The following is a 27,523-nucleotide window of genomic DNA, read 5'->3' on the forward strand; positions in this document are numbered from 1 at the left end:
GGCAGGCGGACTCTCAACCACTGTGCCACCGGGGAAGCCCAAAGTTAGCTTATTTTAAATTCCCATTTAGAACATCTGGCATCTGCCCTAATTATCTCCCTTAGTTAAAGTTATAAATCTATCCTGTTCTGCTCATGGAGAAGATTTAAAGAATGAACTTACTATTTTCTCTGTAAGCACTACCAATCATAGACTTTTTTTTTATGCTTCTTATTCATCTGCTAGAGCAAAGAGCAATCAAGGTCCAGATCATGCAGGATGAGTTCATATTACTGTTTTGCAGTTTAAGAACTAGTCATTTTCCAATTATAAAGTTGTCATTTCATGGCTTCTCTCTCAGCATTTCCTGTTGCAGGAAATGAGTTCCTTAGGCCCTGTCCCAGAACAGTTGTCCCTAGATTCAAGTCTCACTTCAGCCTTTCCCAGGAGGCAGAAAAAGGGAATATGATGCTGGTTCAGAAGACAGTGTGTTCAAAACTGGTTATGTCTTTGTTTTTACAATTTACTTTTCATCTTTATTTATTTTTATTTGCATTATTTTCCCTGGCTGGTTAGCCAGAGAGAAAGTTTACCAAAAATATGAATTGTTCTTGTTGTTGTTGATATCTTTAGCTCATAACATGCAGTTACTTGGATTCAAATCTCAAATATTTTATCTTGCCTGCTTTATTATTCAAATTTTCTGCCAAAGGAAGTTGTGTCTCTTGAACTATCTGACTTAGAACTGTATTCAGACAACTTATTCATCTCTTTGGGCCCTATCCATCTGCCTCTCGGGAAATTAAAAATAAAAAATCTGTTAAACGAAAGCAGTGTCACTCATTAAATAAGCCCATTAGCTACTCCATTTTTTAAAAAGTAACTCAATTCTCCCATCCAGTTTTTCTACTCTTCTTCCATTTGCCTTTCTTTCTTCTTCCTCTCCTTTTCCATTTCTCTCATATTTGCTCTCAACCCACTGGACAATCACCTGTGTTCATCCATTGTGCCTCTGAGTCTTCTGTGAGCTGTGCTGATCTCCTGGAGACAGAGAGCGTTTGGGGGAAAGACGAGCCAGTTTGGGTAATTTATAGTCTTGTAGTATAAGGGACGGGAGTAAGAAGCGCAAATGGAATTACAGAGATTTGCCCTTAAAAGAACCCCTATCCTCCATCCCCTTCTGTTTCTCCCACCTCCACACACATGCTGGAAAAGGGTAGTGAGAGTCTAGGAATAAACGTAATGCTTCTCTCGGCGAAAACTGACAATCATCGGAAATTATGGCGCACAGCAGAAAAATGGAATTCTTGTCGGACTGTATTTTTCCTTCTTCTGGCTCATACTTTTGTTTTCTTGTTTTTTTCTTCATTAACTTGCCCCTCAGTCTTCCATCCAGTTGAGTGTTCATACTGCCACAGTGAGAGTATGATGGGATTTCGCTACCGATGCCAACAGTGTCACAATTACCAGCTCTGTCAGGACTGCTTCTGGAGGGGACATGCCGGTGGTTCCCATAGCAACCAGCACCAAATGAAAGAGTACACGTCCTGGGTAAGGCATGGTCCAGGCAATACTTACAGTTGGATGTGTGAGTGTCGTCCAGAATGCAAGGGAACGGCAAACACGGTGACTGAATCAAGCGACACACTTACCTTCTCCTCTCACGTTCCCTCCTTCCCCTCCCACTCCCCATCTTACTGGGACCTCTTACTTATTGTGTCTGAACCCAGTGTAGCTTCCTAAGGCTTAAAATATAGGAAGACTCAAATGATATTACTTCTTGGAATACAGATAATTCAGTATCGATTTAGGTAACAACCAAGCAGCAAGCACCTTCTGGAACATAATCTCATTTTCACAGTAAGTTAAGGGTCTTTTCAAGTTTGGGGGTGGTTTGTGGGAATTGCCTAAAAATGATTGTTCATTAGATTCTGGAGTTGTCTTAACTTCATGACTGGAACATGAAGGAAAGACCTGTGAGCCTGTGGGCTTAAGGATGCTGTTTCATTCTACGTTTTTAGAGGAAGGGGAGATATTAAAAAATCATCTTTTCATGAGTAGTGCAAGTGACTAACTTGCTGGAGGTGACCTGAGATACTAACCTGCTAAAGGTGACCTGTCCATGTGATGAAAGTGTTCCCAGGAGCACAGGACACTGAGCCTATGGGAGGAATTTGACTCCGTGAGCTTGCTGTTCAGGTGGTTTACAGTTTGCTGACCTCTGTCTCAGTTCAACTCAAAGACCAGATCCAGTGATGTTGTTCTGGTGCTTCTGTGAAAGTATTGCTCTGTGTACAGATTATTTTTCATGGAATGTGCCATCAGCCCTGCCAACTCCTCTTGGAACAATTGTATCACAAGAAAATGCAGACTTTTTAAAAACATTTTTTCTATATTTGAATGTGTCTCAAATCAACCTATAATCTTTACTTAAAGAGTAATCCATTTTATTTTTAAAAAGGTCTTCAGATATGCATTTTAATTGAAGTATAGTTTATTTACAATGTTGTGTTAGTTTCAGGTGTACAGCAAAGTGATTCAGTTATACATATATGTATAATACATATAATATATTTATTCTTTTTCAGATTCTTTCCCATATAGGTTATTACAAAATATTGAGTATAGTTCCCTGTGCTATACAGTAGGTCTTTGTTGTTTATCTATTTTATATATAGTAGTGTGTATATGTTAATCCCAAATTCTTAATTTATCCCTCCCTGCCCACCTTTCCCCTTTGGTAACCATAGTTTATTTTCTATGTCTATGAGTGTGTTTCTGTTTTGTAAATAAGTTCATTTGTATCATTTTTTTAGATTCCACATAGAATTGATATCATATGATATTTGTCTTTCTCTGTCTGACTTACTTCACTTAGTATGATAATCCCCAGGTCCATCCATGTTACTGCAAATGGCATTATTTCATTCTTCTTTATGGCTGAGTAGTGAGAATATACATTTTAAATCAGAATGTTCTTTCTAGGAATTATTATTGGGAACTGATATTCAGTGCAAATATATTAATGGTTTAGCACATGTCAGATTCTGAGTTCAAGTAAGAGTTCTTCACTAAGGCATTGTATACTGAGGGCTTGATGCCAGTTCAAATGCCACCCATCACTACTGGCTATATCACATGCTGAGAATAGATATACTAGCACAGATCATGAAATACAATTTAGTATAGAACGCTGGAGGAAATACTTTCTGTTTTCTTATTGTCAGCGTATTACCGATTTTCAAATATGTTCTGTTCCAAGTCCTAGAGGGTTGGTGATTCTAGACTAATTGTTTGTAATTGTTGTTTTATGTAAATGCTAAAGTCAGATAAGGAGCCTTTTCTTAGGGGTTTTGAACTCTGCAATTATATGGCAGGACAATGTCTTTACAGAGTAGGATCAGACTCCTCACGAGGACAAAGGAGCCCCAATGTTTATGGGGTGAAGAGCTGTTGTTACTGCTGTTCTAAGTCTTCTAAACATTACACCTCCTAGCAAAAGCCAAAGAGGAACTTCTTGGACAATGTTCCCATTACTTAGCTTTTAAAAATGAGGACAAAAGTCACTTCGTTATGTTGCCAGTTATGGACTCTATATGTCAAAGAAAGTGACAAAATGATCGCTTCTCACAGAAAGGAAAAATTAGGGTAAAGATTTATTATATGTGGTAGACTATTTTTGATAATCTTGCCTGTGAAATTTTAAAATAAACATTCCACTGGTCCAAATGAAAAAGAGGTAGCATGATGCTCTGGAAAGAACATAAATTCTAGAGACTCAGATTGAAGTTCCACTTTTCCTTCTAACAGGATGTATCCAGCCACACCTGAAACATCTTGCCCCTGGATTCCCTCAAAACCTCCTACCCACCTCCTTACTTCCATTCCCATCCCCTCTCAAACCTTTTTCTGTTTTTAAAGAGAAGCAATCCTTCTAGAATCAGGTCACCTCTGAGATTTAACCTGTTCATTGTCTCCCTCTGCATTTGAGATAAAGACCACAGTCTTGGACGCGGCATATAAGACTTCAGTGGTCTCCCTCCTGCTTTCCTCTCCAGAACAGGGTCTCCTGTTCTTCCTCCATCTGGAATTACCTTCCAGTCCCCTGAGTTTTGTCAGAAGAACCCCTGCTGTTCATTAAGTCCCAGCTCAGACGTCCTGAGTACAATGACTGTTTCCATTTATCACAGCATTTGCTGACACTGTGCAGCCCGAGGCAGTTATTCTGATGGCTAATTCCAAGCATTCTGGTCCCAGCAAAGAGCAAAGTCCTTGACTTAGAGTAGATTATCAAAGAAGATTTCCTGAATGAATGAATGGATACCTACTATGAAAGCAAATCATCTGATGAAATGTTACATAAATGTTGATTGTTATCACTTGAACCTTTCTTCTTCCTTCCAGAAATCACCCGCTAAGAAGCTCACCAACGCATTAAGCAAGTCTCTGAGCTGTGCTTCCAGCCGTGAACCTTTGCACCCCATGTTCCCTGACCAGCCTGAGAAACCACTCAACTTGGCCCACATCGTGTGAGTATCTCTACCCTCCAGACTGAGAGACAGCTTTCTTCACTGATGCGTGTGCAGATCCATACAAAGACAATTAATTTCCTATTAGTTGTCAGGGACCAAGTTTTAAATTTTATTGTCTTAAAAAAAAAGAGTGAAAGTCATGTTATTATAATTTTTTTCATGGAGAGGTATACAGTACTTCTGCCCAGATGTACAAGTATGCCACACTATATAATTTACCTTGAAGTGGAAAATATTCAAAAATTTTATAATTGTAAAATAACGATGTTATTGGAGTTCACACAATTGGACGTTAATAATCAACGGAATTACCGTGGTCAGGAAATTATAAAGCACACCGTACCTTAACGTCATGTGTGCTTTGAGTCCCAAATAGAGAAACCCTCAGTTTCCTTTCTCTGCACAGCCAGTCATCTTAAAGATGCCAGCAAACCTAGGAATCATTGCTGTTGCTGTTGTTTTATCCCAAGTTACATAACTTTAGAAGAATCATGGCCTGTGCAAGGGAGGGTTGAAGAGGGGGTATTGGAGGGGAAATTCATCCAAAGTATGTGTGAGTTTGGGGGGCAAAGGGAATTGGGCCAAGGAATGGTGCCACCACCCACCCCTTCCACATCCCAAAAGCCTTATGTCGGGGGATGTCTCTCAGGCCTGGCTGGCTCAGAAAACAGAGGAGGCTTAGGTAGAAGAAAGTATTTCTTTCTTGGTGTTATCTTGGGCTCAGAAGAAGAAAGAAGTTCATTACCTACTTTGGGGCACAATTAGGAGTTACGCAGTCACAAGTGCCTCAGGAAGCCTCTAGAACAGGCTTTCCCCCTCCTTCTGAGCTGCCTATCATTGTGCATACTTCAGCACTACCACCTGCACCGCAGGGCCTGTGTTTGCCTGTTGACCTCGAGAGATTGGCTGATGGGACACATGGGTGTTAGGAATCCACCAAGGTAAGGTTCACGCTTCAGGCGGATGAGAACATAACCCATTAGAGGCACTGTGGTGCATCTCAGAGCCTTAGGAAAGCAGCCACTCTTTCCCCGAATGGACATAAACAGATCCCATCAAACCACTGTGCTGCAGCATGTCTGTGGACTTTGTATAAATCCCACAGGGCTTTGTTTGGTTTACTCTGGGTGTGTGCTGAGGGTTCATTGCCCCCAGCAATCCACACAAGTCTGGAAGCATCCACAAACTAATGTAAACTGATTCTGTAGAATGTGGTTGACTTATTTTTTGAAATTTTGCTCCCCAAAATAAGCCTTAACGTAAACCAGGGGTAAAGAAATCTGGGAAGTGTCCCAAAGGACCAATCACTTGCAGAAAGCGAGCTCATACGAGCTATTCTCCTAAAGTCTTGACTTACTTCCCCATAGCCAGGGACGATCACTTAGTTGCTTGCGAATGAACAAAACATAAGTGAGAGTAGGTCTGGGCTCTCTGAGCTTGGCCACGGAGTCACTGTCTACCAGCCCCCTTAGGGGTTCCCCCCCAAGAGAACAGCGTTCAATCCGAGATGATGGGTGTGGGGAAGGTAGGGAGAGGGTGGGGGTAAACAGCCTGGCTCTAAGAGCTTTGCAGCAAAACAGAGTTAGGATGGGGCCTTGCACTTGGAGACAGAATTAAAAAGCGAGGCCAGAGACTTCCCTGGTGGTGCAGTGGTTAAGAATCCATCTGCCAATGCAGGAAACATGGGTTTGAGCCCTGGTCCAGGAAGATCCCACCTGCTGTGGAGCAAATAAAGAGCCAAAAGTAACTAAATTTTTTAAAAAAATGAGAAAGAAGTGAGGCCATGCCACACAATTTGGGTTCCATGGAGAGTTTCAGGATTCTCCTAAAATTCTACACGAAATGTGCCTTTTTCTGTTAAAAATTCCACGTTTAACCAGATTCTTAAAATAGTCCTTGAATCAAAACACTGATCTCTACTCATGGATAACATATTTTTCCAGGGTGAATGGCAGTTTGGTTTTTTTTTTGTTTTTTTTTGTTTTTTTTTTTGCCGTACGCGGGCCTCTCACTGTTGTGGCCTCTCCCGTTGTAGAGCACAGGCTCCGGACGCACAGGCTCAGCGGCCATGGCTCACGGGCCCAGCCGCTCCGCGGCATGTAGGATCTTCCCGGACTGGGGCACGAACCCATGTCCCCTGCATCGGCAGGCAGATCCTCAACCACTGTGCCACCAAGGAAGTCCCATGAATGTCAGTTTTAAAAGACAAATTATACAAAATATTTAATTGTTGAAATAACATGCAAGAAATTCTGGATGCAGAGTGGCCAATCTCTATTAGAACAGATTTTTTACTATTTTTCAGCTTTAGACATTTATCTATTTGTTATTCTGATGTTATTGCCCTGAACAGATATTTATGTTCCTTTTTTTTTTTTTTTGGATGGGGATATCTAAGACTTCTAATCTTAAAGTATGCTGTTCATTTAGCTATTCTAAATTATCATAGGCACATAAAAGCCACTTAAGTAGTAGAATTTTGGTGTTTTGGCATTTGTTCTTAGTTATTATATTGCTTGTAAATGTTACCATGAATAACTGTCTCTATTCTATTCAATTTTTTGCTGCCAAAAGGGATACTTGGTAAGTCAGTAGTCTTTAGTGTGCTTATAAAGACTTATAAGTGGTTATGAGACACAAAACAGGTGAGAGATATGAGGCTAGCTTAAAACTAATTCTGCTTTTAAGCTGAGCACTTTCAGTTTATGAAAAGAATGCCAATTTTATAAAAATGTCCTTTGCAGACATCTTGTCCAGAAAGAAAACTTTGCACTAGCCCTCTGTGACTTTATCTTCTGGAGCTGTTTCTTTTTCATAAGACTAAATATGTTTAAAATTCCCAATGTGACCTATTTATTAGATAAGGTAACTTGCCATTTGATTGTGGAGGAAATAGGTCCCTTTGAAAACTGCTCTTTGGTGCCAAGGTTAGCCATTCTGTGTCCCAAGTTCAACATTTTCATGATGAACATTAAATGTGAAGCCATTTACTAAGGAACTGCAATTTCAGCTTTGCGGTGACCAGGTTCAATAGAGTAAATTTACCAGACTAGTTAAAAAGCATTCCAAATCCACTTGTTTTCTCATTTCCTAGAGATAGAGCAAGAGGGGAACATTAATAAAAAGACAAAAGAAAACCAGAAATGTTGTCAAGTTGATTTTTTCCCACTTTTTTCAAAGTTAAAATGAAGATATTTCATTCTGCCTACTGTTTTAAAATCTGATGCACCAAAATTCACAGAGCACACTTGTTTAAAATTAGCATCCTTCTTATAAAGTGAAAATGTCCTGCTCAAAGGAGAATTAGCTTTAAACTAGTCTCATGTATCATGCACATCCTAGATAAGTAATATAAAACACTAAGCTAGTTTTCAGAACTTCGGCTAATATGTTCGGAGTAGATTAAATACTGAACCTGCTATTTTGACCTCACCCAACAAAGAATGTGTCTTTAAAAAAATCTGAGAACACAGTTTAGCTGAGAACCAAAAGTGTCAATGAATTTTTGCATGTAGTGTTGACATTTTATAACCTGCCTTGCATCATGTCCATTCCCATAAATACATTGGGACAAACAAGTCTACCTTTTTTGTGGAATCTCTTCATTGTAAAATCCAAACTAACTCTGGTTTCCTAAGATAAAAGCTAAACCTTTACAACTTTTGGCTCTTAGGCAAGTTGACACAAATAGATTCTATAGGCTACTGTATTCATGTCTCATCTTTAAAAAATCCTGCACTGTCAAACTCATATATAGAACTACAGTCAAACTAAAATTTCCTGACTCAGAACGCTGCCGTGCCCCATCATCCATCTTCTGAACTCTAAATTCCACCTCATTCTACTGCGGAACATCTTACAGTGAACCTAAAATAAGACTAAAAACAGCTTGGAGATGAGATGGGGATCTTAGCTCTATCATTTTACCGGAACTAAGACATCAGTTATAGGAATGAAAATTGAGACAGTGGAGGACAGACGTGACGCAGTTGGTGTTTAAGGTTGTGGGAATATTGAACCCTATTTTCCTTCTCTAATCATATGAAAAAAAGTGAAGTTTTGGGGATGCCTTGCACGATATGTCCTATCATATAGATCATCCAGATAACTGAAAGTCAGTAAATCCCTGTGGTGCTTAATTGTGTCTTCACTTAGAGCAAAGAGCGAAGAAGGCATGATACGATTTTGCAGCTGGGTCCTTACAGGCCTGGGTATCCGGGAAGAGGGCTATCGTCATGGGGAACACAGGAAGTTTCCAAAGTCTCAGGAATCTTCCTCTTTCCAAGAGGATGTAGATTCTGATTATCATCAAGTTTTCTGAGCTTCTCTCTTTAGAAGTTAGTAGGCTGCCTCAAAATCCTCCTTCTATCTGAGAATATGACTCAGTGAAACACCAAGGCTCAAAGCTCATGAATAAACATTCCTGTGGTTTCCGGAGATCTTCCCCGCAATGCTTAAACAGACATTCTGTCTTCTCAAGGAAATGTAACTTCCCAAAACACTTCAAGAATTGAACTGGAAAATGTAAAATTCTGTGTTGATCCTGGGTAAGATAAGAACTCTGATCTTACCAGCTCCTTTCCTTGAGAGATCGGATAGTTGTCAACTTGTGACTTTTATTTGTTTTAACTTTCCATCCATTTTCCATTTAACTGTACTTCGTTTTAGGCCACCCAGACCTGTAACCAGCATAAATGACAGCATGTTCTCCCACTCCGTCCCCTCCTCAGGAAGTCCTTTTATTACCAGGAGGTAAGTTCCAACCCTATTATAAAATAAACCTTCCCTTTGGTAATGAGCCTTGATTTTGTGGCAAGAAAAATATTCTCGTTCAAGCCAAATGTGGAAGATTACTGTTAGAAACTAGTTTGTAAATATCTGTCACAAGTTGTTAATTTCATTCATTTGGATGCGTTTGAAGAGGGCTAGGATGGCTTTGGGAATGAATGTCACATCTGGAAACTTGCATTTACAATCTATCCACAGTAAGAATGCAGGGTATATTTAAGTTTTACTACTGACACACATGCATTCTGGCTCATTGAGAAAGTCACTTTTATAGCACTTGGAATGGCCCATTTAAGCTGGGGAATTGGAATTTCAAGATGCAACGAGGAATTACGATGGACAGTCTGAAACATCTCATAATACCTCCAGATATAAAGGAATCTTCTTCTTAGTGAACTCTAGAGTTCCTGAGGCTAGAGGCTCAAGACCAAATTTGGAAATATAGTTTCTACATAAGTAATTCATGGATAAGAACAAGAACTTTAAAAAAAAGAGGGTGGATGCATGTCTCATCTTTTTGCACAAAGATCCACTGCCCTGTAAGCAAACAGGTGAAGCAGATACTTCTCCTAAAACTAGCACAATGAATAGGCAGGGGTCAAGAGGTACTCCAAGTCATTTGATCAAATATCACAAATAAAGCACCAGAGAATTATTTTAAGGAATACATGGAGAAGACTCACAGGAAGGCAGAAACAAAGGTAAGGACAATTGGAGTGAGTAATTGAATGTAAGATTTCAAATGCCTTTCAGTAGGAAACAAATGGCCTCATGTTTCAAAAACAAACATAATCAATCTTTTCCCGAAGAGTTGCTGAGGTACCAATTTCCCTGTAATATCCTGGTACGTTCTAGTGAAGATTTGCAGACAGTGAGACTCAGAACACTGCTGATTTTTTCTCCAAGTTCCTGGATTTGTCCATCAGCAGGAGCCTGAGATGAAGGTGTTCCCCATAATTGTAATCAGTGGAATAAACAGAAAAAGAATGTGGTGTTTCCCACTATAAATTAAGCAAGTCTGTCACAAATAGAAATGGGAAGGCAATTGAACTGCATAACACCCACAGTGAAATCCTATGGTTGAAGCCCAGTTTATTCCTTTTAGCACTCCTTTTCAGAGCCACCAGCAGATTAAACCACATTTTCTAAGACAAAATCATAAACTGTAAAGTCTATTAGAAACATGGGCCTGTGCCTCTATCTTGGGACGATCTGGCGTGATGTTAACAAAGATATGCTTTTATTAGGAAGCTCTGCATTCTGCAAATGTCAAGAAGAGATAGACCCCATCCTTACTGAAGGTCATTTTATATCATTTCAGCTTGGACGGTGCTTTATGATGGATGCGTCTAGATGGATAACATGGCTTCTTCTACTCTAAAATATTCCTATAATATTTTGAGCTGTTCTGGTTCCTCCAGGGGGCATGGTGCCCCCAAATATGATCATTTCCCTTTCTTCCCATTTTCAGTCCTTCTGGAATGTTCCCTCTGAACCTCAAGCACGTGTTTAAAGTTTGCAGTTCTTCCTATCGTCACGGAGGTTGGCCTCTGGTTTCTGTTTGAAGGGTGCCGTTCAATAAAGCTGTGTACACTGAACGTCTTTCCTCTCTGCGTGGGCCTTGCTCTGTCCATGGGAGCTTTTAACGGGGTCTCATTGTTTGCATCCCTCAGGTTACCTGAGGGGATAAGTGCATCCAGCCCTGTGGCTGAGGAGCATTCGCTCATAAAGCTGTATGTAAATCAGCTTGACCACAGCGCACGGTCAGTATCCCAGCCTGAAGCACTAATCGTAGTAGTAGTTCCCTAGCTAGACCGCTACTCCTACTTCAGCACTAAAATCCTCTTGTAGGATGCTTTGGTGGAGATACACGTCTTCTGGGGTTTCATGAGATTCCACTGCGAATTTCCAACTTGAGCTGGACTGCTCAGCTCTTTTTCTCTTTTCCACTTTTCCACTTCTTTTATCGATTTTATGTCTTCATGCCAGTATGTATGAGATGAGTAAATGTGAAGAGTACCATGTTGGATCTCCTTCTTTGGATGACTCTCTGCTTTGGTACAGTTTGCAAGACCCCAGATGGCGATTCCTTAGACTCTTGCGTTAAAGAGCTTCTTGGAGTGATTTTAGCACTAACTGGGTGAGATCAGGACAACATCACATGGTTGGACCATGTTACAGTAAAAGACTTGAGGACTTACATCCTTCTATCCTCCTGGGCTTGGGCCATTTTCCCCCAGCGAGGGCAGTCTGATTCCTATTAAAGTAGCAATTTCAAAACCAATTTCATGCTCTTAGTGTTTAATTTCTACCAGTTGATAATGCTGGTGGTGATCCCCTGTTTATTTCTTAGCTATGTCCATACGCTAAGGTTGATGGAAACCATTATGCCCAATGTAGGCATAAGTTAAAGGCCCTAATCTTCCTACAGTTGGAACTTAACCAAAGAAATAGGACCTAGAGCTCTGCCCTCACTCCTACCCCACCCCAACGGCCCCTGTTAAAATCAGATAAAAACTAAAACCTAAACAAGCCAAGAGTGGTGCTGGTCAGTGTTGAGGCTGCATTAAAAAAGTAAGGAAGTTTGCTGTGCAGATACTTTATTTAGCCTGAGTTTTTGGTCTTTGGTATTGTGACAGATCTTACAAAGATAAAGCAGAATGAGGATGAATTGAAATCACTACTCCAGAATCCTCGCTACAAACTCCTGGCATTCCTCACATAGAGTCCTTTGCAAGCATACACTTTGATCTTCAAAAGGCACTAGGGCCTGTCTTTGAAGTCTTTTGACATCCTGGTAACCTAACTCACACAGATTTATGAGGGTATACTACCACCATCTGCCCCATCCCCTGTTCTGATATCCGTTTCTTGCTATATCCTTGAGTCACTTTTCCCTTAACTTAAAAGAGGGAATTCTCAAAGGCACTCTCCCTTAACCCTTTGAAGTCTTCGTGTGTGTGTGTGTGTGTGTGTGTGTGTGTGTGTGTGTGTGTGTGTACTCAGTGCTGATGAGCAGTTAGGAACAGTGTGGGTCAAATGACACAATTCATGGACAAATTCACTTCATTCATTTTCTTAATCATAACTATATCCCTAAACCTAGATGGTTTTCTTATAAATGCATGAATTTACAGGAAAAAGAACAACTAGATCAATGGAAATTTATCGTTACCACTAGGAAAAGAACACCAATATATGATGTATGATTGGGCAGCCAACATTAAGCTTATGAAAGATAGCCTGCCATTATGGCAAATATTATTGCAAGAACTGACCACAAAGCGCTTCTCCCCCTCGCTGCCCACAGCATTATGCCTTTGAGTTTCTGCTGTTGGCATCAGGCCCCCTTTGTAAAATCTTAATTATCTTGCCAAAATCCTGACCTCGTTTACGTGAAAGAGCTAACCAGTCCTTTCTATTTGGAAAATATTTCATTAGTTATGGCTATTATGGCCATTTCTTCATTAGCTACAATAAGGACATTCTAAAAATTTGAATGGCTAGATACTTTTACCTCCAGTTTTAGACATTTCTCTTAAAGATTTTACAGATATTTTTATAAATGCAGCCTCTAAAGTCTTAACCACTCACAGAAAGAATCACTTTGGCTATTATATCTAGCCAGAACTGATCACTCTCCCAAATATTAGAACATTGCTTATGATTCATAGAGTGTGTTGAACACAATCTAATATGCTATTTTCTGGTTTGCCTGAAAAGCATTTGGTTAATTACTAATACTGTATTAGGTCCAGGGGTGCATATGGGGAAGATACACTGCCTTCCCCACGCACCTTCCAAATCCTGATTCTTCCCAATAGAACAGCCTTTGTGAGTTATTTTTGTTGGTTGACTGGTTGATCAGTTGGTTGATTTGTTTGGGTTTTCAACCACAGAAAGGCTAATTCATGCGTCTTTTTCAGTTTTTTCAAATACTTTGCTTTCCCAAAGAGTCTTTACCTAATAACTCAGATTTTTAATCTGACATATAATGTTCAAACTAAGTTTTAAACATTTGTGTTTTGGTAATCAAAAGTGAATAGAAATAAAATTGAGGTACTGAATTCAGACTTTGCTTCTGAAAATCAGTTTTCTCCATGCTCAATATTTTCTAAGATTAAAGCCCATCCCTTTTCAGTCAGGAAAGAAGGTAAATTTACAAATCAGCTTCATAAAATAGATGCATTTATAAATCAACCTCAACTGAAGATTTCTTCATTCTTTTCACACTTTCTGGGCATGTTGTATGAAATTTGAAATAAACACTCTCTGCAAGTAATTATTTATCCATGTAGCCCCAGAGCTCCACTAACATGCTAGATTTTTTTCAAACCTGAATTAAACTGGTCTTCGCACTCAACTCTATTTCCTATACTAAGATGTTAGTGTATAATTAAATCTGCTGTCACCTCTTCTTCACTTTGATAACCTTTATTCTCTTACTAGAATTGCTTTAGTTGCTGCCTGTGTGTGCTCTCTATCCAGCAAACTTTTCTAGAGCATCTCTTGGCAAAAACACAATTGATACAGCTTGATACTATCTGGGGGACAACATAGTAAATGTAGTGAATCAAATATGACCTAAGAATTATTATTTCTTCCACGGTACCTGCTTAAGGAGGTTTGACTTTCATGCCAGCCTGAATTGATGACAACTAATTTTCCCACTGAGACACTAAGCTATTTTTTAATGCTTGTTTGCTGATTTGCATGTGGCAGATATTTTATGTTTCAGATCAAAGATGTTGAAAGCTCGAAAATGAAAGGGGAAAAAGAGTTTTTCAAGAAATTATCTCTTGGTAAAACTGACTTGTGGACTCTTTTTTATTTAAAACTAATTTATTTAAATTAGTTTGATGACCTTGGTATAGATTGTGTTAATTACATTGAGAAGCAAAGTGTTATTCCCAATTGACAGCTAAGGAGGGAGCCAAGTTTACAAGTCATTCTTCACAAAGCCCAAACACCAACAAGTTTATCAATCATTTAAGAATCAATAAAAAAGTAAATCTCTCTTCTTAATTTGCCATGATTCAAATATCATTTTCCATTTAACCATTGTGATGATAATTATGCCACATTACATAATTTGTTTTTATTATGTTATTGCTCTATGCAGGACTTTTATTTAAAACCTTTTATTTTCCTGTTCAATAAAAGAAAAAAATATTTGGCCAGAGCTAATATAATAACACAGCATAAGCAGAAGTGGTTTTTAAAGCTATACGGCAGGTTTAAGCAAAAATCCAGGGAGCATTTTTGTGTGATTTTGTTACCTTAGAGTACCCCCAAAATGTTTGCACTTAAGCAAAATCCTGGCATCAATTGTCATCCTCCAAAACGAAGGGGTGAATTTAAATAAATAAATATGAAATATTTTGAAATTGTTCTAATCTTCCAGAACACATTATGCCAGTGTGTGTGTGTGTGTGTGTGTGTGTGTATGAAAATTTTTGGAAGAAGGCCAGTTATCTTTACATATGCTATCTTCCAGAGTATAAAAAGGAATTGGTGAGAAAATAAGAGAATTTTTTTTTTAGAAAAGAATAATCTAAAGGAATATTTCCAGCCTCTTTTCTTTCAGCAGAACACATGAAATTCAAATTTCACCTTGTCATACCCTCCAGGGTATGATTGTCACCACACCCAATAATGAAAATATGTGTGCTGAAGGAGGTGTTTATACATTGGCAGGGCCTGGTGAAAAGAAAATATCGACAATAAGAAAAAGAGACGTGTATACACACAATTTTAGGGATGGTAGCATTGCTTCTCCTTGGCACTCAGATTAGAAAAGATTTATCACCCACAGTCAAGAGGAGCCCCAGGTAGTTAGCAGTTTCCAAGGTTAAAAGGAGGAATGCAGTTAAATTTGAAGATGGGTCATGCAGAAGATGGAGAAGTTTCCAGAGCTAGAGCTGCAGGAAAGCCATTGGCATGTTTGGATGCACTGACATGCTGGAAGCAATCACTTCTTGATAAGGCCCTAGGTTCCAGTGTTGCCTGATCCCAAAGCCCACAACAAATTGGAAATATCACCAAACTTCTCCAAGCAAACTGCCAGAGCTACAAAATGAAAGTTTAAACATCCAAATTATTCTATAAAATATCATGAGGGTACCTTGCTTTGAAATTATCATAAATTACCTGATGTCACTACCTTTGCAACAACTCAGGAGAAAATTTTTTTCACTTTGCTTCCCTTCCTCAAGCTCCTTGGGAGCTGCAGAAGAAATTCTGGTGAAGATACTTCATGTGAACAGTCTTTATAGACCCAAGTTTTAAGTGAAACCTGCCTCCTGGTCTGCTCTCTAAGTTCTTGATCCATTTCATTTAGAAAGAGTACTTTTTTTTTTCTTGTTTTCATCATTGCACTTGGCTTCCTCTATACATGGTCATGTTTTCTGCTTCCCAGAAATAAATGATTAGGAGGAGAATTCAAGGCTAGTTCTAAGTAGTACAGAAACTATGTGGACACTGAGTACCAAAAGTCAGAAATGCTCTTGGCACTAGATGCTAACAGCTTTAGCAAAATGAGATAAATGGTTTATTTCCACAAACTCATAAATGCAGAGAATATCATCCCCATATATTCCAAGAACTGGTTTTCCCAAGGATGCATATGGGAAAGGAAAGGAACATGAAAGGATTTAAATGATGCCTTCAAACCAGCACTGACAAGGGCCAAGGCAAAGAAAATGACAATGAAAGGACAAGACGTGTATATGGAGACATCTGCTCATCCCTTTGCGGAAAGAAGGGACTTGGAAAGAGCAGGGGAGACAGGCAAGTGGCGTAGAGGAAGGAGAGAAGGACCCAGAGAATTGGAGAGAAAGAAAGAATGAGCCACCAGAGGAAAATCTGGGCAACTGCTCACTTCCTGCTACCAACCCTGCACCATGCTGATGTCAGCAGTGTTCCTCCAGTGCCAGTGCTCTGGAGTAAGTGATGGGACACATGTCTGCAGCTTTATTGACACATCACCTTCCTCCCATAAGACATCACCAGAGTAACTTATAACAAGCATATCCTCGTGGTTGATCCTCCGTGCTTCTTTTTTTTTCTTCTTGCCACATTCATCGTCACAGGTTGTAACTGTATAATTATTAGGCCTTTGATTTAAGGAAATAACATAATTTCTGGGATTCAAGGGGAAAAGTAGCATATGTAACAAGGCAGAGAAACGGTTTCATTTGGAGGGAAGAATTCTTAATATTTCACACAGTGTTTTGAGTGGTTTTAGAGGGATCTGAAATCAATTCTATAGTGGGTAGATCTATCTTGTATTATCAAAAAAAAAAGTTGGGGGAGGTGATTGGGCAGCAGTGAGACCATAGTTACTGGATAATGAGCTGTACTTCAGGAGACAAGGTTTGGAATGCTGTCTTGGTGGGATGGTGGGAAAACATCAACTCCAATGGCTTAAGATGCTTATTTGCTCGTGATGGGCAGGTTTCACAGTCTTTGAAGGTGCAGATCAATATGTTTTTTAAAAAAATTAACTTCATCAGGAAAGCAAATTCTCCTAGAACATTAATTTCATTTTTAAAGTCAATTTGGTTTGTGTGCAGCTGTACTTTTTGAGTAATGGGTGCATTCCTGAAAAGCTGAGTAAAGTCATAATATTCAACAAACATTAATGCCTACTCTATACTAGATGTTTTCTTTATAGATCAAATTTGATTTTAAATTTACCAGAAGCCTCACTATTTAAGGAATCTTGTAGTATATACTATTATAAAACAAGAATTCCAGTTATACTGTGCATAATTCTAATGTGATATTCATTTATAAGTTGCTATATTTTGTGCTTTGTGGCCTGAAAAAGTGGTACTTTGTAGTAAAACTTTTAAAGTTTTTAAGATTTTTAACTGCTTTATTAACCATTCTTATATATAGAGAGAGAGAGATTTATAACTTCTTGAAAAGTTATGGAAGTTTGTGGTAAAAATCTAATAATTTCAATGCAAGTAATTAAAAACTTGGTATTCAAACAAAGTCAGACACTTAATTTTTGTGTTCTCCATGAAGGGAGAAAGGGATAGTTTTAAGTACACCAGTGTTGCAGGGCAAATTTTTAACCTACAAAAGAACAAACTCTCTTTAAGCACATTACAAGTACAGTTATAATACTAAGAATCAATATCATGTTTCCCAATGAACATGCCTATTCATTATAGTTATAAATTCATTTATATTATATAAATTTTGGGTGCCTTTGGCTTGGCCACACTTTATTATTATTTATATTTCTATTTTCCTTTAATAAAACTACATTAAACTTTTTAATTTTTCATTAAAATTGCCAATTAAAGTGAGTGTTCTTCCTAATAAATCTAAAAGGATAAGAATTTGCCCTATTGATTGGACTCTTCTTCACCAGTTATAGACACAAGGAGTATGAATATATGTTTATAAGGCTCAAAGGTTTATTTCTCTGTTTCTCTGAAAGTTTTCTTCACAGCTTCACAGCCAACGTCAGGTGACTTGTGCCTAAGTAGCAAAACACTTTTAATATGACACCAATCTCTAGGTAATTTTCAATTCTCTGTTCAACACAGGAAGTCGTAGAATAGAGGGCAGGCTGGAGAAATAAGCTTCTTGTTTGGGATCTGAAGGCTGGCAGGACTTAGTGAACTATTGGACTGTTTACAGGATAGTCTGTCATGAATGCTGAATGAATTGTCATTGTGTCTGGGCATATGCAATCTATTTGTTTAGCAAATAGCAGAGGTCAAATCTGGGATCATAGTGGCTTGTGTAATTGTAATTGTGGTTCTCAGGCCAGGTTGCTACTCCTAGTTCAACTATGTGGAAATCTGAAAACATCTTGAACATTTCAAAGTAATGAAAGAGCTGTCCAAATGGAGCTTGGAAGTAGTCTTGGGAGTTTCTGTTGCCAGTTTCTATTCTTGAATGCATTGCCGAGTTTACGCTCTTCTTGGCTTTCCCATCTTATTAACCAGCTCTCCTCCCAAGGACAGTGAAGTCGAGCAGAGCAAACTGCTGGCTAGGGCTGCTCCAGCTTTGCTGAAGGGCAAAGGGTAAGTTAAAGCCAGAGTGTGCTGGAACCCTGAATTAACTAAACTAAAAATGCTGATTTCTTGTGTCAAAGATGCTTTGTGTTTGAAAGACCATCTTTGATTTAGTCAAAGCAGCTCTGTTATAACCCCATTAACAGCACCAAGTAGTTATTTTGAGTAGACACATCTGTGTTGTTACTCACTTTCCCTGATTTCCTTTTCTTTTTTTAAAATGACTAAGCTTCAGGTTTGATTTTCCAAAGGATAATCTTTGCTTGCAACCTATTTCAGTGTATTTACTGTACAAATGAATTTCTTGGCCTCAGTGGTTTGAAGAATGCAATTCTGTTTTCTTAAAAGTTACTTGACCTAAGTGGAAATCTATTTTTAAAGAGAGTGACATGGCATTGTGAATTTCATTGCTTGGATTTTGCTTGTGTTTTTTCATAGAATATCGCTTAGTTTTCCTTTACTTGCTTGGTTTTCTAGATGCCTTTTCTACCACAAACTCACTCCTACCTGCCCTGCTTATTTCTGTCCACCTGTCCTAACAACACCCTTTCTTTCCTCCTGCCCTGTTTCAGGATACAATACAGTCTGAATGTGGCAGACAGGCTAGCTGATGAACATGTTCTCATCGGGTTGTATGTCAACATGCTCCGGAACAGCCCATCATGGTTAGTGCAGGTTTGGCTGCTTGACTGTCCTGCAAGAGGGGAACAGTCTGATCTCTTGACAAGCAGTCTCAGCAAAGGGCAAAGTCACTGGATGCCAGAGGTGTCACTAAAGCATTTTTTTAACTGATCCAATTAAAATGTCTTGTGATATTACTTTGGACACTGCCCATTAATGTACCATAGAATTTATTTTTTTGTTTATATCTTAGTTAAAGGGACAACTCATGTAAGCAGGTGCTGTGCTAAATATTAGCATCTAGGGAGATGCAAGACTCTGGGTCCCACTGGTCAGTTCTGTGTTACATGTGCCATGTCAAATTACTACATGACAGTAATGCAGGAATTTGTCTTATTCCAAGGACTTGTGTGTTTATACTGATTTGGAGAACAGTCCTGCATTCCCTTAAGATAGAAGTGAAGAAGAGGAAAAGTGATAGGATGGGATTATACCATGGAAATCATTTCATCAGCAATGATAACAGCGGGAGAAATTGTCTTTCAACTCTTCTCTTACAAATGTTTCAGGGTAGCCATCCTGATACAGCCTACTTTCAAGTCCCACAATATTCAAAGCCTACTTTCCAATGTGTTAAATGTGTGAATTCAGATAGCCTTATGTAATAGAATAAAGGCATTCCTAGAGTTTTTCCCTTTCCATTTTAGTTGTGACATAGGAGATTCCTCCCATTGGTTCAAGTTAGTTAATAATAAATATACATTTTCAATTTGAATGAAAATAAATGCACAAACTATAATTATCATGTTTCACCCTAGTTTAGACAACTGATTTACAAATATGTTTAGCAAACCAGTTCCTTAGAAATATTCGATTTTACTTAATAACCCTAATACATTTTCTCTGAACTGAGAGCCTATGGATTTTTTGCCATTATAACTATTAAGTAAGCCAATGGGTTAAATTGCCTTTAAAATTGGTCCCCTTTCTTCTACTGTGTCACAGAAAGCATCCCTCAAACATCTGGCATTCATCGCCCTCACCACTTGGTATTGTTAACCACTTCTTTGTTTCTAGAACTTTCCTCCCTTGATGCCTTAGAACTATTTTTTGCAACATTAGTACATGAGATGACTTTAGGTGATACACTGATGAACATTTATTTGTTTTAATAATATTTATCTTAATTTGAATTTTTAAAAATATATGTATATAACCAGTGTACTGGTTTAATTTTATACTATATGCTACTCTTTCAGGAGATAAAAATTCACTCTTCAGCTAAGCCCATCTCTTTGTTCAAATATTCCCAGCTTGTAGATCGAACAGTTCCTCTTCTTTCTTACATCTCAGCCTCTCAAAACTACAAGTGGAGTGATGGTTTTCATCTTACTCCCAGTGAATTTGGGGGGGGGGCTTAATTTAGTATTTAGTTCTATTGTTTCAGCTACCATATAACATTGGGGAACCAAATCCACTCTTCTTTGACCTTTTCTTAATTAAAGTTGCAACAGAGAAATCTCCAAAGAGGAAAGCGCAGAGTTTGTCACTCCCAGCCCTTTTCCCTCCTCAAGTGGTTAATCATATTGACTTGATGGTCACTTAAGACTATAAAACTGTCTCAGTAGAGACACCTTACATCGACTTGATGAAAGGTAGATGTGACTTGTATTTTGAAAACAAAGCAGAATTTAAGACTGATCAATGAAGCTGACTCGGTTTTAAAAGCTACTGCCCTCCATAATTCTCATCACTTTTTTCAATCCTTAAAAAATTCCAACTTCTCTTTTCTCATTTTGTTCCTTCCCTTTCCTTTCTGTTTAATTAGATCCTAACCATTCCCCACACCTGCCAGGATTCTGTAAGCAATGCCATGATGTCTCCCCTCCTTTATCATCATTATAGCTCTGATGCTTAACCGTCATTCAACTGTGATGAGATCTATAATGGTAGTAATCACAAGAGCCACCATTTTTAAAGCATTTGCCTCATGATAAGCACTGTGTTTAAAACTTTATTTACATAATTTCCCCTGGTCCTTAGATAAGCCGGTAAATATTCTCATCCCCATTTTATCGATTATCAAAGGTATCAGTTTAGAGAGTTTACATGACTCTCCCACAGGCACATAGCTACTACACAGTGGGGCCAGGATTTCAACTTTTATCTACCTGATCCCAAGGTCATAACCACTGTGATACATTGCATCTTATAAAACCTACATAAATGCATGCCCTCCAGAAAGCTCTTCGGGACATTCCACAACTGCATCCACCACATCTCTATTTACTGAAATTGCATATCCCATTGTACTATTTGTATTTCATTTTAACAAATATTTTGAGCACATACTAGTAATAGAAATAGTGGTTGTTCATAAATTACCAATTATGTATTTAGTTCTGTGCCTTGTGATTTCTCATTTTAGTTGTAAGCTTCAAAAAGACAAAAATTTTCTCTTCAACCTCTTGGACCTCATCACAGCAGCCAGAATATGAATAATAAATTTTACATTTATGAAGTGCTTCAAAAATGACAAAGCCCTTTCCCACACATTATTTAATCTGCTTGTCAAAGCCCTGTAGGTTTGGATATTATTATTGCCATTTCACTGATAAGAAAATGCCAGTTACAAGACATTAAGTGACTTATCTAAGGTCACCTGCCAGCAAGGTCTTCTGATATTGAGTCTCATCTGTTTTCCACCTCATACCTCGGCCTTCCTGTCTGTGCACCATGAGATGGTCTATAAAGAGGAATCTAATAGTTGTTCTTGCTTGAAAGGTGTGTTTTTGTGAGTATTCACATATGCTCCTAATTCACTCAGTGTAGGGGCCTTTTCCCCTATATCAACTGCTTAGCACAATGGGAAACTGACTCATCTGTAAATAGTCTGCTGTGAAATTAAAGATATTCTTATGTGCCCTTGCTGGTTCTGATGTCAGATAAGCCAAATAAATAAACTGTAGATCAAGGGAGAAGTCCTACTGTCTTCCTAATTCCTAAGTGAAGTTTTAAAAGCCTTAATGGTTTTCAAGCACCTTCTTCATTGGGGGAGGAGAGATCTCAGAGTTATACAGTGAGGGCTTTTTCTGGCCTCTCCTAAAGCTTATCAGGTGCCCAGGCTTGCTAGTGGTTTATAGGACAGATGGTGGCAGGCAGACCAAAGGAGGTTGCAAACCAGCCCAGAACTTCCAACTCTAACCATAATTTTAAGCCTTGATACTTACCAGTCAGAAGCTTCTGGCACATTTCTCTCAACTCTGAAAAGGCCCCTTGTGTAAGGGAGGGAAGCAGTACAGTGAAAGGGTACAGTCTATACTTTGACGTCATGATTGATCGCTGTCACTTTGTTAGACCCCTGATCTCATATAATTAGGTTGATATCTGTCCTGCTCATGTTTTTCTCAAGTACAAGAAATGGGACATTTTGACGCCTATTTCCAGGTTTCACATATGAGGTCTAAGTTGTTACTTGCTCACTTGCTTCCTTTAATAGAGTCCTATGGCACTTAGTTCACAGCCCAGACCCATCACCAGGGCTGCAAGCCTGTGTGTGATCTAGCCCTCGCGTACCCCTCTCCCAGCCCCAGCTCTCATGGGGTTCTCCCACTCAACCCCAATATTTAGTCACATCAGCTTTTCATCAGTTCCTAAAAAAAATTCCTAAAACTGCCTCAAAGACCATGATACTAGTTCTTCCCCTATGTCTAGAACATTCTTCCCCATTTTCCTCCTGTCCTTTCCTTCCACACATACATGAACTGGCTCCTTCTCTGGCTTCCAGACTCTGATTAAAGGCACCTACCTACTCAGGTAGGTCTCCCATATTAGTCTGATCATGGGATACTATTTATTTCATTCTTGTCATAACTGTTATCATTGGTTCCTTGGTTGGTTGGTTCACTCCTACTCCTCTTATGGGGCAGACCTTCTTGGACTTGTTTACCACCATCTCTTTGGCACCTAGCACAGTGCCTGGCACACAGTAAGTGCCCAATAAGTGCCCATTGATGTTGGAGAATATTGATAGTGCTACAGATATAAAATTCCCTCTCACCCTAAACAAAATTGTTTGGAGTACTCAGAAAATCTTTTTTACTAGAAAAATACTTTTTGCTATTAAAAAAATCACCTATTATAAATTAGCCCTGAAATTGAACAGTGTAAGAGTATAAAATAGGTGAAAAAGTAAAGTATTAAACTTGACGTAGGTAGAAGTGATAAATGTGGATAAAGACGAGAAGCAGCAGTTCACTGATGTGACAAAAGCAACTAATAAGGGGCAAAAAAAAAAAAAACTAAAAGTGATGTTGGGCAAAAGAATTTTTTTTTAATTTTTTAATGTTCTCTGACCTTTTCCACTTTGTATCAGTTCACTATGGCTACTGTAACAAAGTACAACAGACTGCATGGCTTGAACAACAGAAGTTTATTTTCTCACAGTTCTGGAGGCTAGAAGTCTAAGACCATGGAGCCTGCAGCGCTGCTTCTGCTGAGGCCTCTCTCCTTGGCCTGCAGATGGCTGCCTTCTTGCTATGTCCTCACATGACCTTTTCTCTGTGCACATACATCCTTGGTGTCTCTTCCTCTTCTATAAGGACAACAGTCATATTGGATTAGGCCCCCACCCTTATGACCTCATTTAACCTTAATTACCTCTTTAAATTCCCATCTCCAAACACAGCCACATTCTAAGGCACTGGGGATTAGGGCTTCAACACGTGAATGTGAGGAGAGACAATTCAGTCCATAGCATGCTTCTACACTGAATCCACTGAATTGTATGCCTTTAATATTTTTAATGTGTAGGCTAAGATTTGACTGACTCTTTTCAGTAAATTTTGTGATTTTGAAAAGTATAAGTTTATTGCAAGCTGCAGAAAGGAAAAAGAAATTATTATCCACACATATTGAAAAGTATCTTCTTTTATGAGTTTTCTTTTCCTTATTAACACTACTCCTTTTCTTCTGTAAAATGTTTAGGACCTTCAGTTATAGAACTAGACTTCTGAGAAAAACATTTCCTTAGAATCCTAAAAATGTAAACCTTCTGAAGAATGTCAGAAGTGAGCCAACCTTTATTTGTTCTTTTGTCCAACTTATTCTTGGGTAGCTCCTGCTATGTTCTAAGCACTGTGCGAAACACTCAAGTTCCAAGGGTGAAGAGATTGAACCATTCTGTCCTCAAAGAAGTTACAGTTTCGTGAAGGATAAAGACAAGTAAAAAGGGCAATTAAAATGCAAGGAGAAGAATGCAACATCATTTATAAAGTAGTCTTGCTTTTTTTTTTTTTTAGCAATAGAGATGCAGACATAGAGAACGGACTTGTGGACATGGGGGGAAGGGGAGGTGGGATGAATTGGGAGATTAGGATTGACATATATACACTGCCATGTGTAAAATAGAAAGCTAGTGGGAACCTGCTGTATAGCACAGGGAGCTCAGCTCGGTGCTCTGTGGTGACCTAGATGGGAGGGAATTGGTGGGGGGAGAGGTCCAAGAGGGAGGCTATATATGTATACATATAGCTGATTCATTTTGTTGTACAGCAGAAACTAACACAACATTGTAAAGCAACTATACCCCAATTTAAAAAAAAAAAAGCAAAGAGATAACAGCTATAGCAAGGGCAGCAAAGTGCAGAGGGCTATAGAATATATAAGGAGCAATGGACCCAAATTTGGAGGTCGGACATGAGGGCAGGAAATGGAAGCCAAAGCCAATACCAGAATGAAGAGGAATTAGCCAAGCAGAAGTGGGTGGAGGAGACAGAGAGACCATTCAGGACAGAGAGAATATGGTTCATTTGAGGAAATTAAGTGTGTTAAGGCCACGGGGGTAAAGGACGGAGCTAGACTATGCAGGACACTATAAGTCTTATTTAGGAATTTGAAAAATGAGAACCTATTAAGAATTTTATGCATAAGAATGTTACAGCCAACTTCACTTTTAAAAGATCGATGACTTGAGGACAGGAAATGAATTGGAGGAAAGAATAACTCTCAAATCAGAGTGACCTATTGAGAGGACTTTACACTCATTCAGGATGAGATGATGGTGGCCTGGGCCACATTGGTGACAGCTGGAATGGAAGGAAATGGAGGAATTTGTGAATTTGTAGAGGTAGAAGGCATGGCCTTGGTGGACGATTGTAACATAGTGGGTTATCAAAGTCAGGGTGTTGATAAAGGAGTTTGAAGGCACCTCTATAGAGAAGCCATTGTTATGGTAAGTTGTTTTATTATTATTATTATCCATGAAGATTCCTATGGCATTTTGCTCTCAACCAACTGTGAAAGACAGGACATACCCTGAGAAAGTCATCCTCCACTTAAGTAATAACTAATAATGCCTTCTCAGGCAGTAATCCTCCTAATAGCTATTTGCATTTTAATAAAAGAGTAGTGACACTTAATGACCTTAAAAAGTAATCTCTAAAGTTCCTGTCACCATTCAGACAAATGGAAAAAATATGAAGGAAAAATGAAGAAGTATTTCTGGTGACCTTTAGATCACATTTTTATTTGTGTATTTTTTTGTTTTTTTGTGTTTTTTTAAACATAGGTGAATTTCTTCATGACTCCAGTGTAAACAAATACATTTTTTTTACATTTATTCTGATTTTTTTTTTTTTTTTTTTTTTGGCCACGCAGCTTGTAGGATTTTAGTTCCCCAACCAGGGATTGAACCCCAGCCCTCAGCAATAAGAGCACGGAGTCCTAACCCCTGGACTGCCAGGGAACCAGGCCTGCAGAGAAACCAGAGAAACGTGAACAAACCTTGAGTTCCCAGAAATCCCTGCTAAATCACAATTTAGGAAGCCCTAGCTCAGCTGGGGCCACTTGAGTTCCCTAGATGCCATTTTGAAATCACTAGCAACAGACGCTGGCCATGTATTTAAGGCAGAAAGTGGAGAGCTTTCAATGTAATAGATTTCCCTATTCTGAAATGCAGTCTACACAGCAGACCCTTTTAAATTCGTCATGGTCTTGTAATAAGATTACTGATTATAAAGTCTGGAAATGAATAGGCAGGGATGGAGACAATGTTGGAATTGGTATTTCTTTAATGATTTAGGGAATTATGGGCCATTCATTTTCGACTATTTGTAATTGAAGTCTTGAAATAATGGAATTTATTAGGGGAACGCCTCATTCACCCTTGTATAATGCGAACGTACTGAAATGGCGCATGTGGACTTATAAATCGTTTGTGTGCACAAAAGGGCAATACATCACTCCACCCTTCATTCACTCGGTGCTGGAGGAAGGAGAGGCAGGGGAAGTATGAGTTATAGCTTACTAGATGAAACCCCATAACTTCCCTTCTTACATTTCCAGGAGGCTTTTGTTTTTATATAACCTTCATATTATTTATACTTGCTGGTCATTCATGATAAAAGGCACTTTTATCATGAGGTTTTTTATCAAGGTATTTTTATTATTTATTTATCAAAACACTCACAAATGTTTTTGACAAAGTCACTTTCAGGCATTCAACCAGATCATCGTCCTGGGCTTGGAGCTTTGGGCCTTGTTGTCTGCACAAGCTGTGTTGAGTTAGGCGTATGGTCTCTAATACACCAGCCAGAAAATGACCAATGTGTTAAAATCAAATTAAATTGTTTCTTTTTTGGGTGGTTTTATGTTTAAAGTAAGGACAGTGTAAACTTTCACTTTCTCATTGAAGCTGTAACAAGAAATTCAGTTATTATTTTTAACCACTGCAGAAGGCAGACGTATTTTATAACACATCTGCTTTTCTTTTTATTTATTTATTTATTTATTTTTGGCTGCGTTGGGTCTTCGTTGCTGTGCCCGGGCTTTCTCTAGTTGCAGTGAGCAGGGGCTACTCTTCGTTGCAGTGTGCGGGCTTCTCATTGCAGTGGCTTCTCATTGCGGAGCACAGGCTCTAGGTGTGCAGGCTCAGTAGTTGTGGCTCACGGGCTCTAGAGCGCAGGCTCAGTAGTTGTGGCGCACAGGCTTAGTTGTTCTGCGGCATGTGGGATCTTCCGGGACCAGGGCTCAAACCCATGTCCCCTGCATTGGCAAGCGGATTCTTAACCACTGCACCACCAGGGAAGTCCCAACACATCTGCTTTAAACATCTGTTTTAAAGCATCCATTGTCCAGAACTAATTCGGCCTTTTGCTAGTAAAAGTAGTTTCTTATTCTAACTTTAAATTTGTATGCTGGTTGAAATCTCAATCCACTGGGATTAATACTACACATAGGTGAGCCCTGAATCCTAGAATATCTGTTTTAAGGGAATTTGTGTGAAAATATCACAATGCTATATGGATATGAAAAATGATGTCTTTTATATGGCTTACATTTGGGGTTCATTTCATGTGTTTAATTTTCCATTTTATTTTCAAGATCTTCTAGATCCTTGCTACTCAAAGTGTTGTCCTTGGACCAGCAATGCCAACGTATCTTGAGAGCTTATTGGAAATGCAGATTCTGGGGTCCCATCCTACCCCACCCACCCCCACTCCAGAATCAGAGACTGCATTTTCACAAGATCCCTACGTGATATGTATACATACTAAAGTTTGAGAA

At 38.9% G+C, this 27,523-nt stretch overlaps 1 protein-coding gene across 1 annotated transcript in view; it reads left to right on the plus strand.

Moving 5' to 3' along the window:
• The window catches only part of DTNA (dystrobrevin alpha), a 204,211-nt gene that overhangs the window by 143,008 nt on the left and 33,680 nt on the right, over positions 1-27,523 (plus strand). The window contains exons 8-13 of the mRNA XM_082640968.1: positions 1,364-1,530; positions 4,384-4,508; positions 9,180-9,263; positions 10,973-11,062; positions 18,269-18,346; positions 18,910-19,002. Coding sequence (XP_082497094.1) covers positions 1,364-1,530; positions 4,384-4,508; positions 9,180-9,263; positions 10,973-11,062; positions 18,269-18,346; positions 18,910-19,002 — 637 coding nt within the window. The remainder of the gene's footprint in view (positions 1-1,363; positions 1,531-4,383; positions 4,509-9,179; positions 9,264-10,972; positions 11,063-18,268; positions 18,347-18,909; positions 19,003-27,523) is intronic.

This window comes from Mesoplodon mirus (assembly GCF_964341445.2).
Source record: "Mesoplodon mirus genome assembly, chromosome: 13".
In the NCBI taxonomy this organism is placed as follows: domain Eukaryota; kingdom Metazoa; phylum Chordata; class Mammalia; order Artiodactyla; family Ziphiidae; genus Mesoplodon; species Mesoplodon mirus.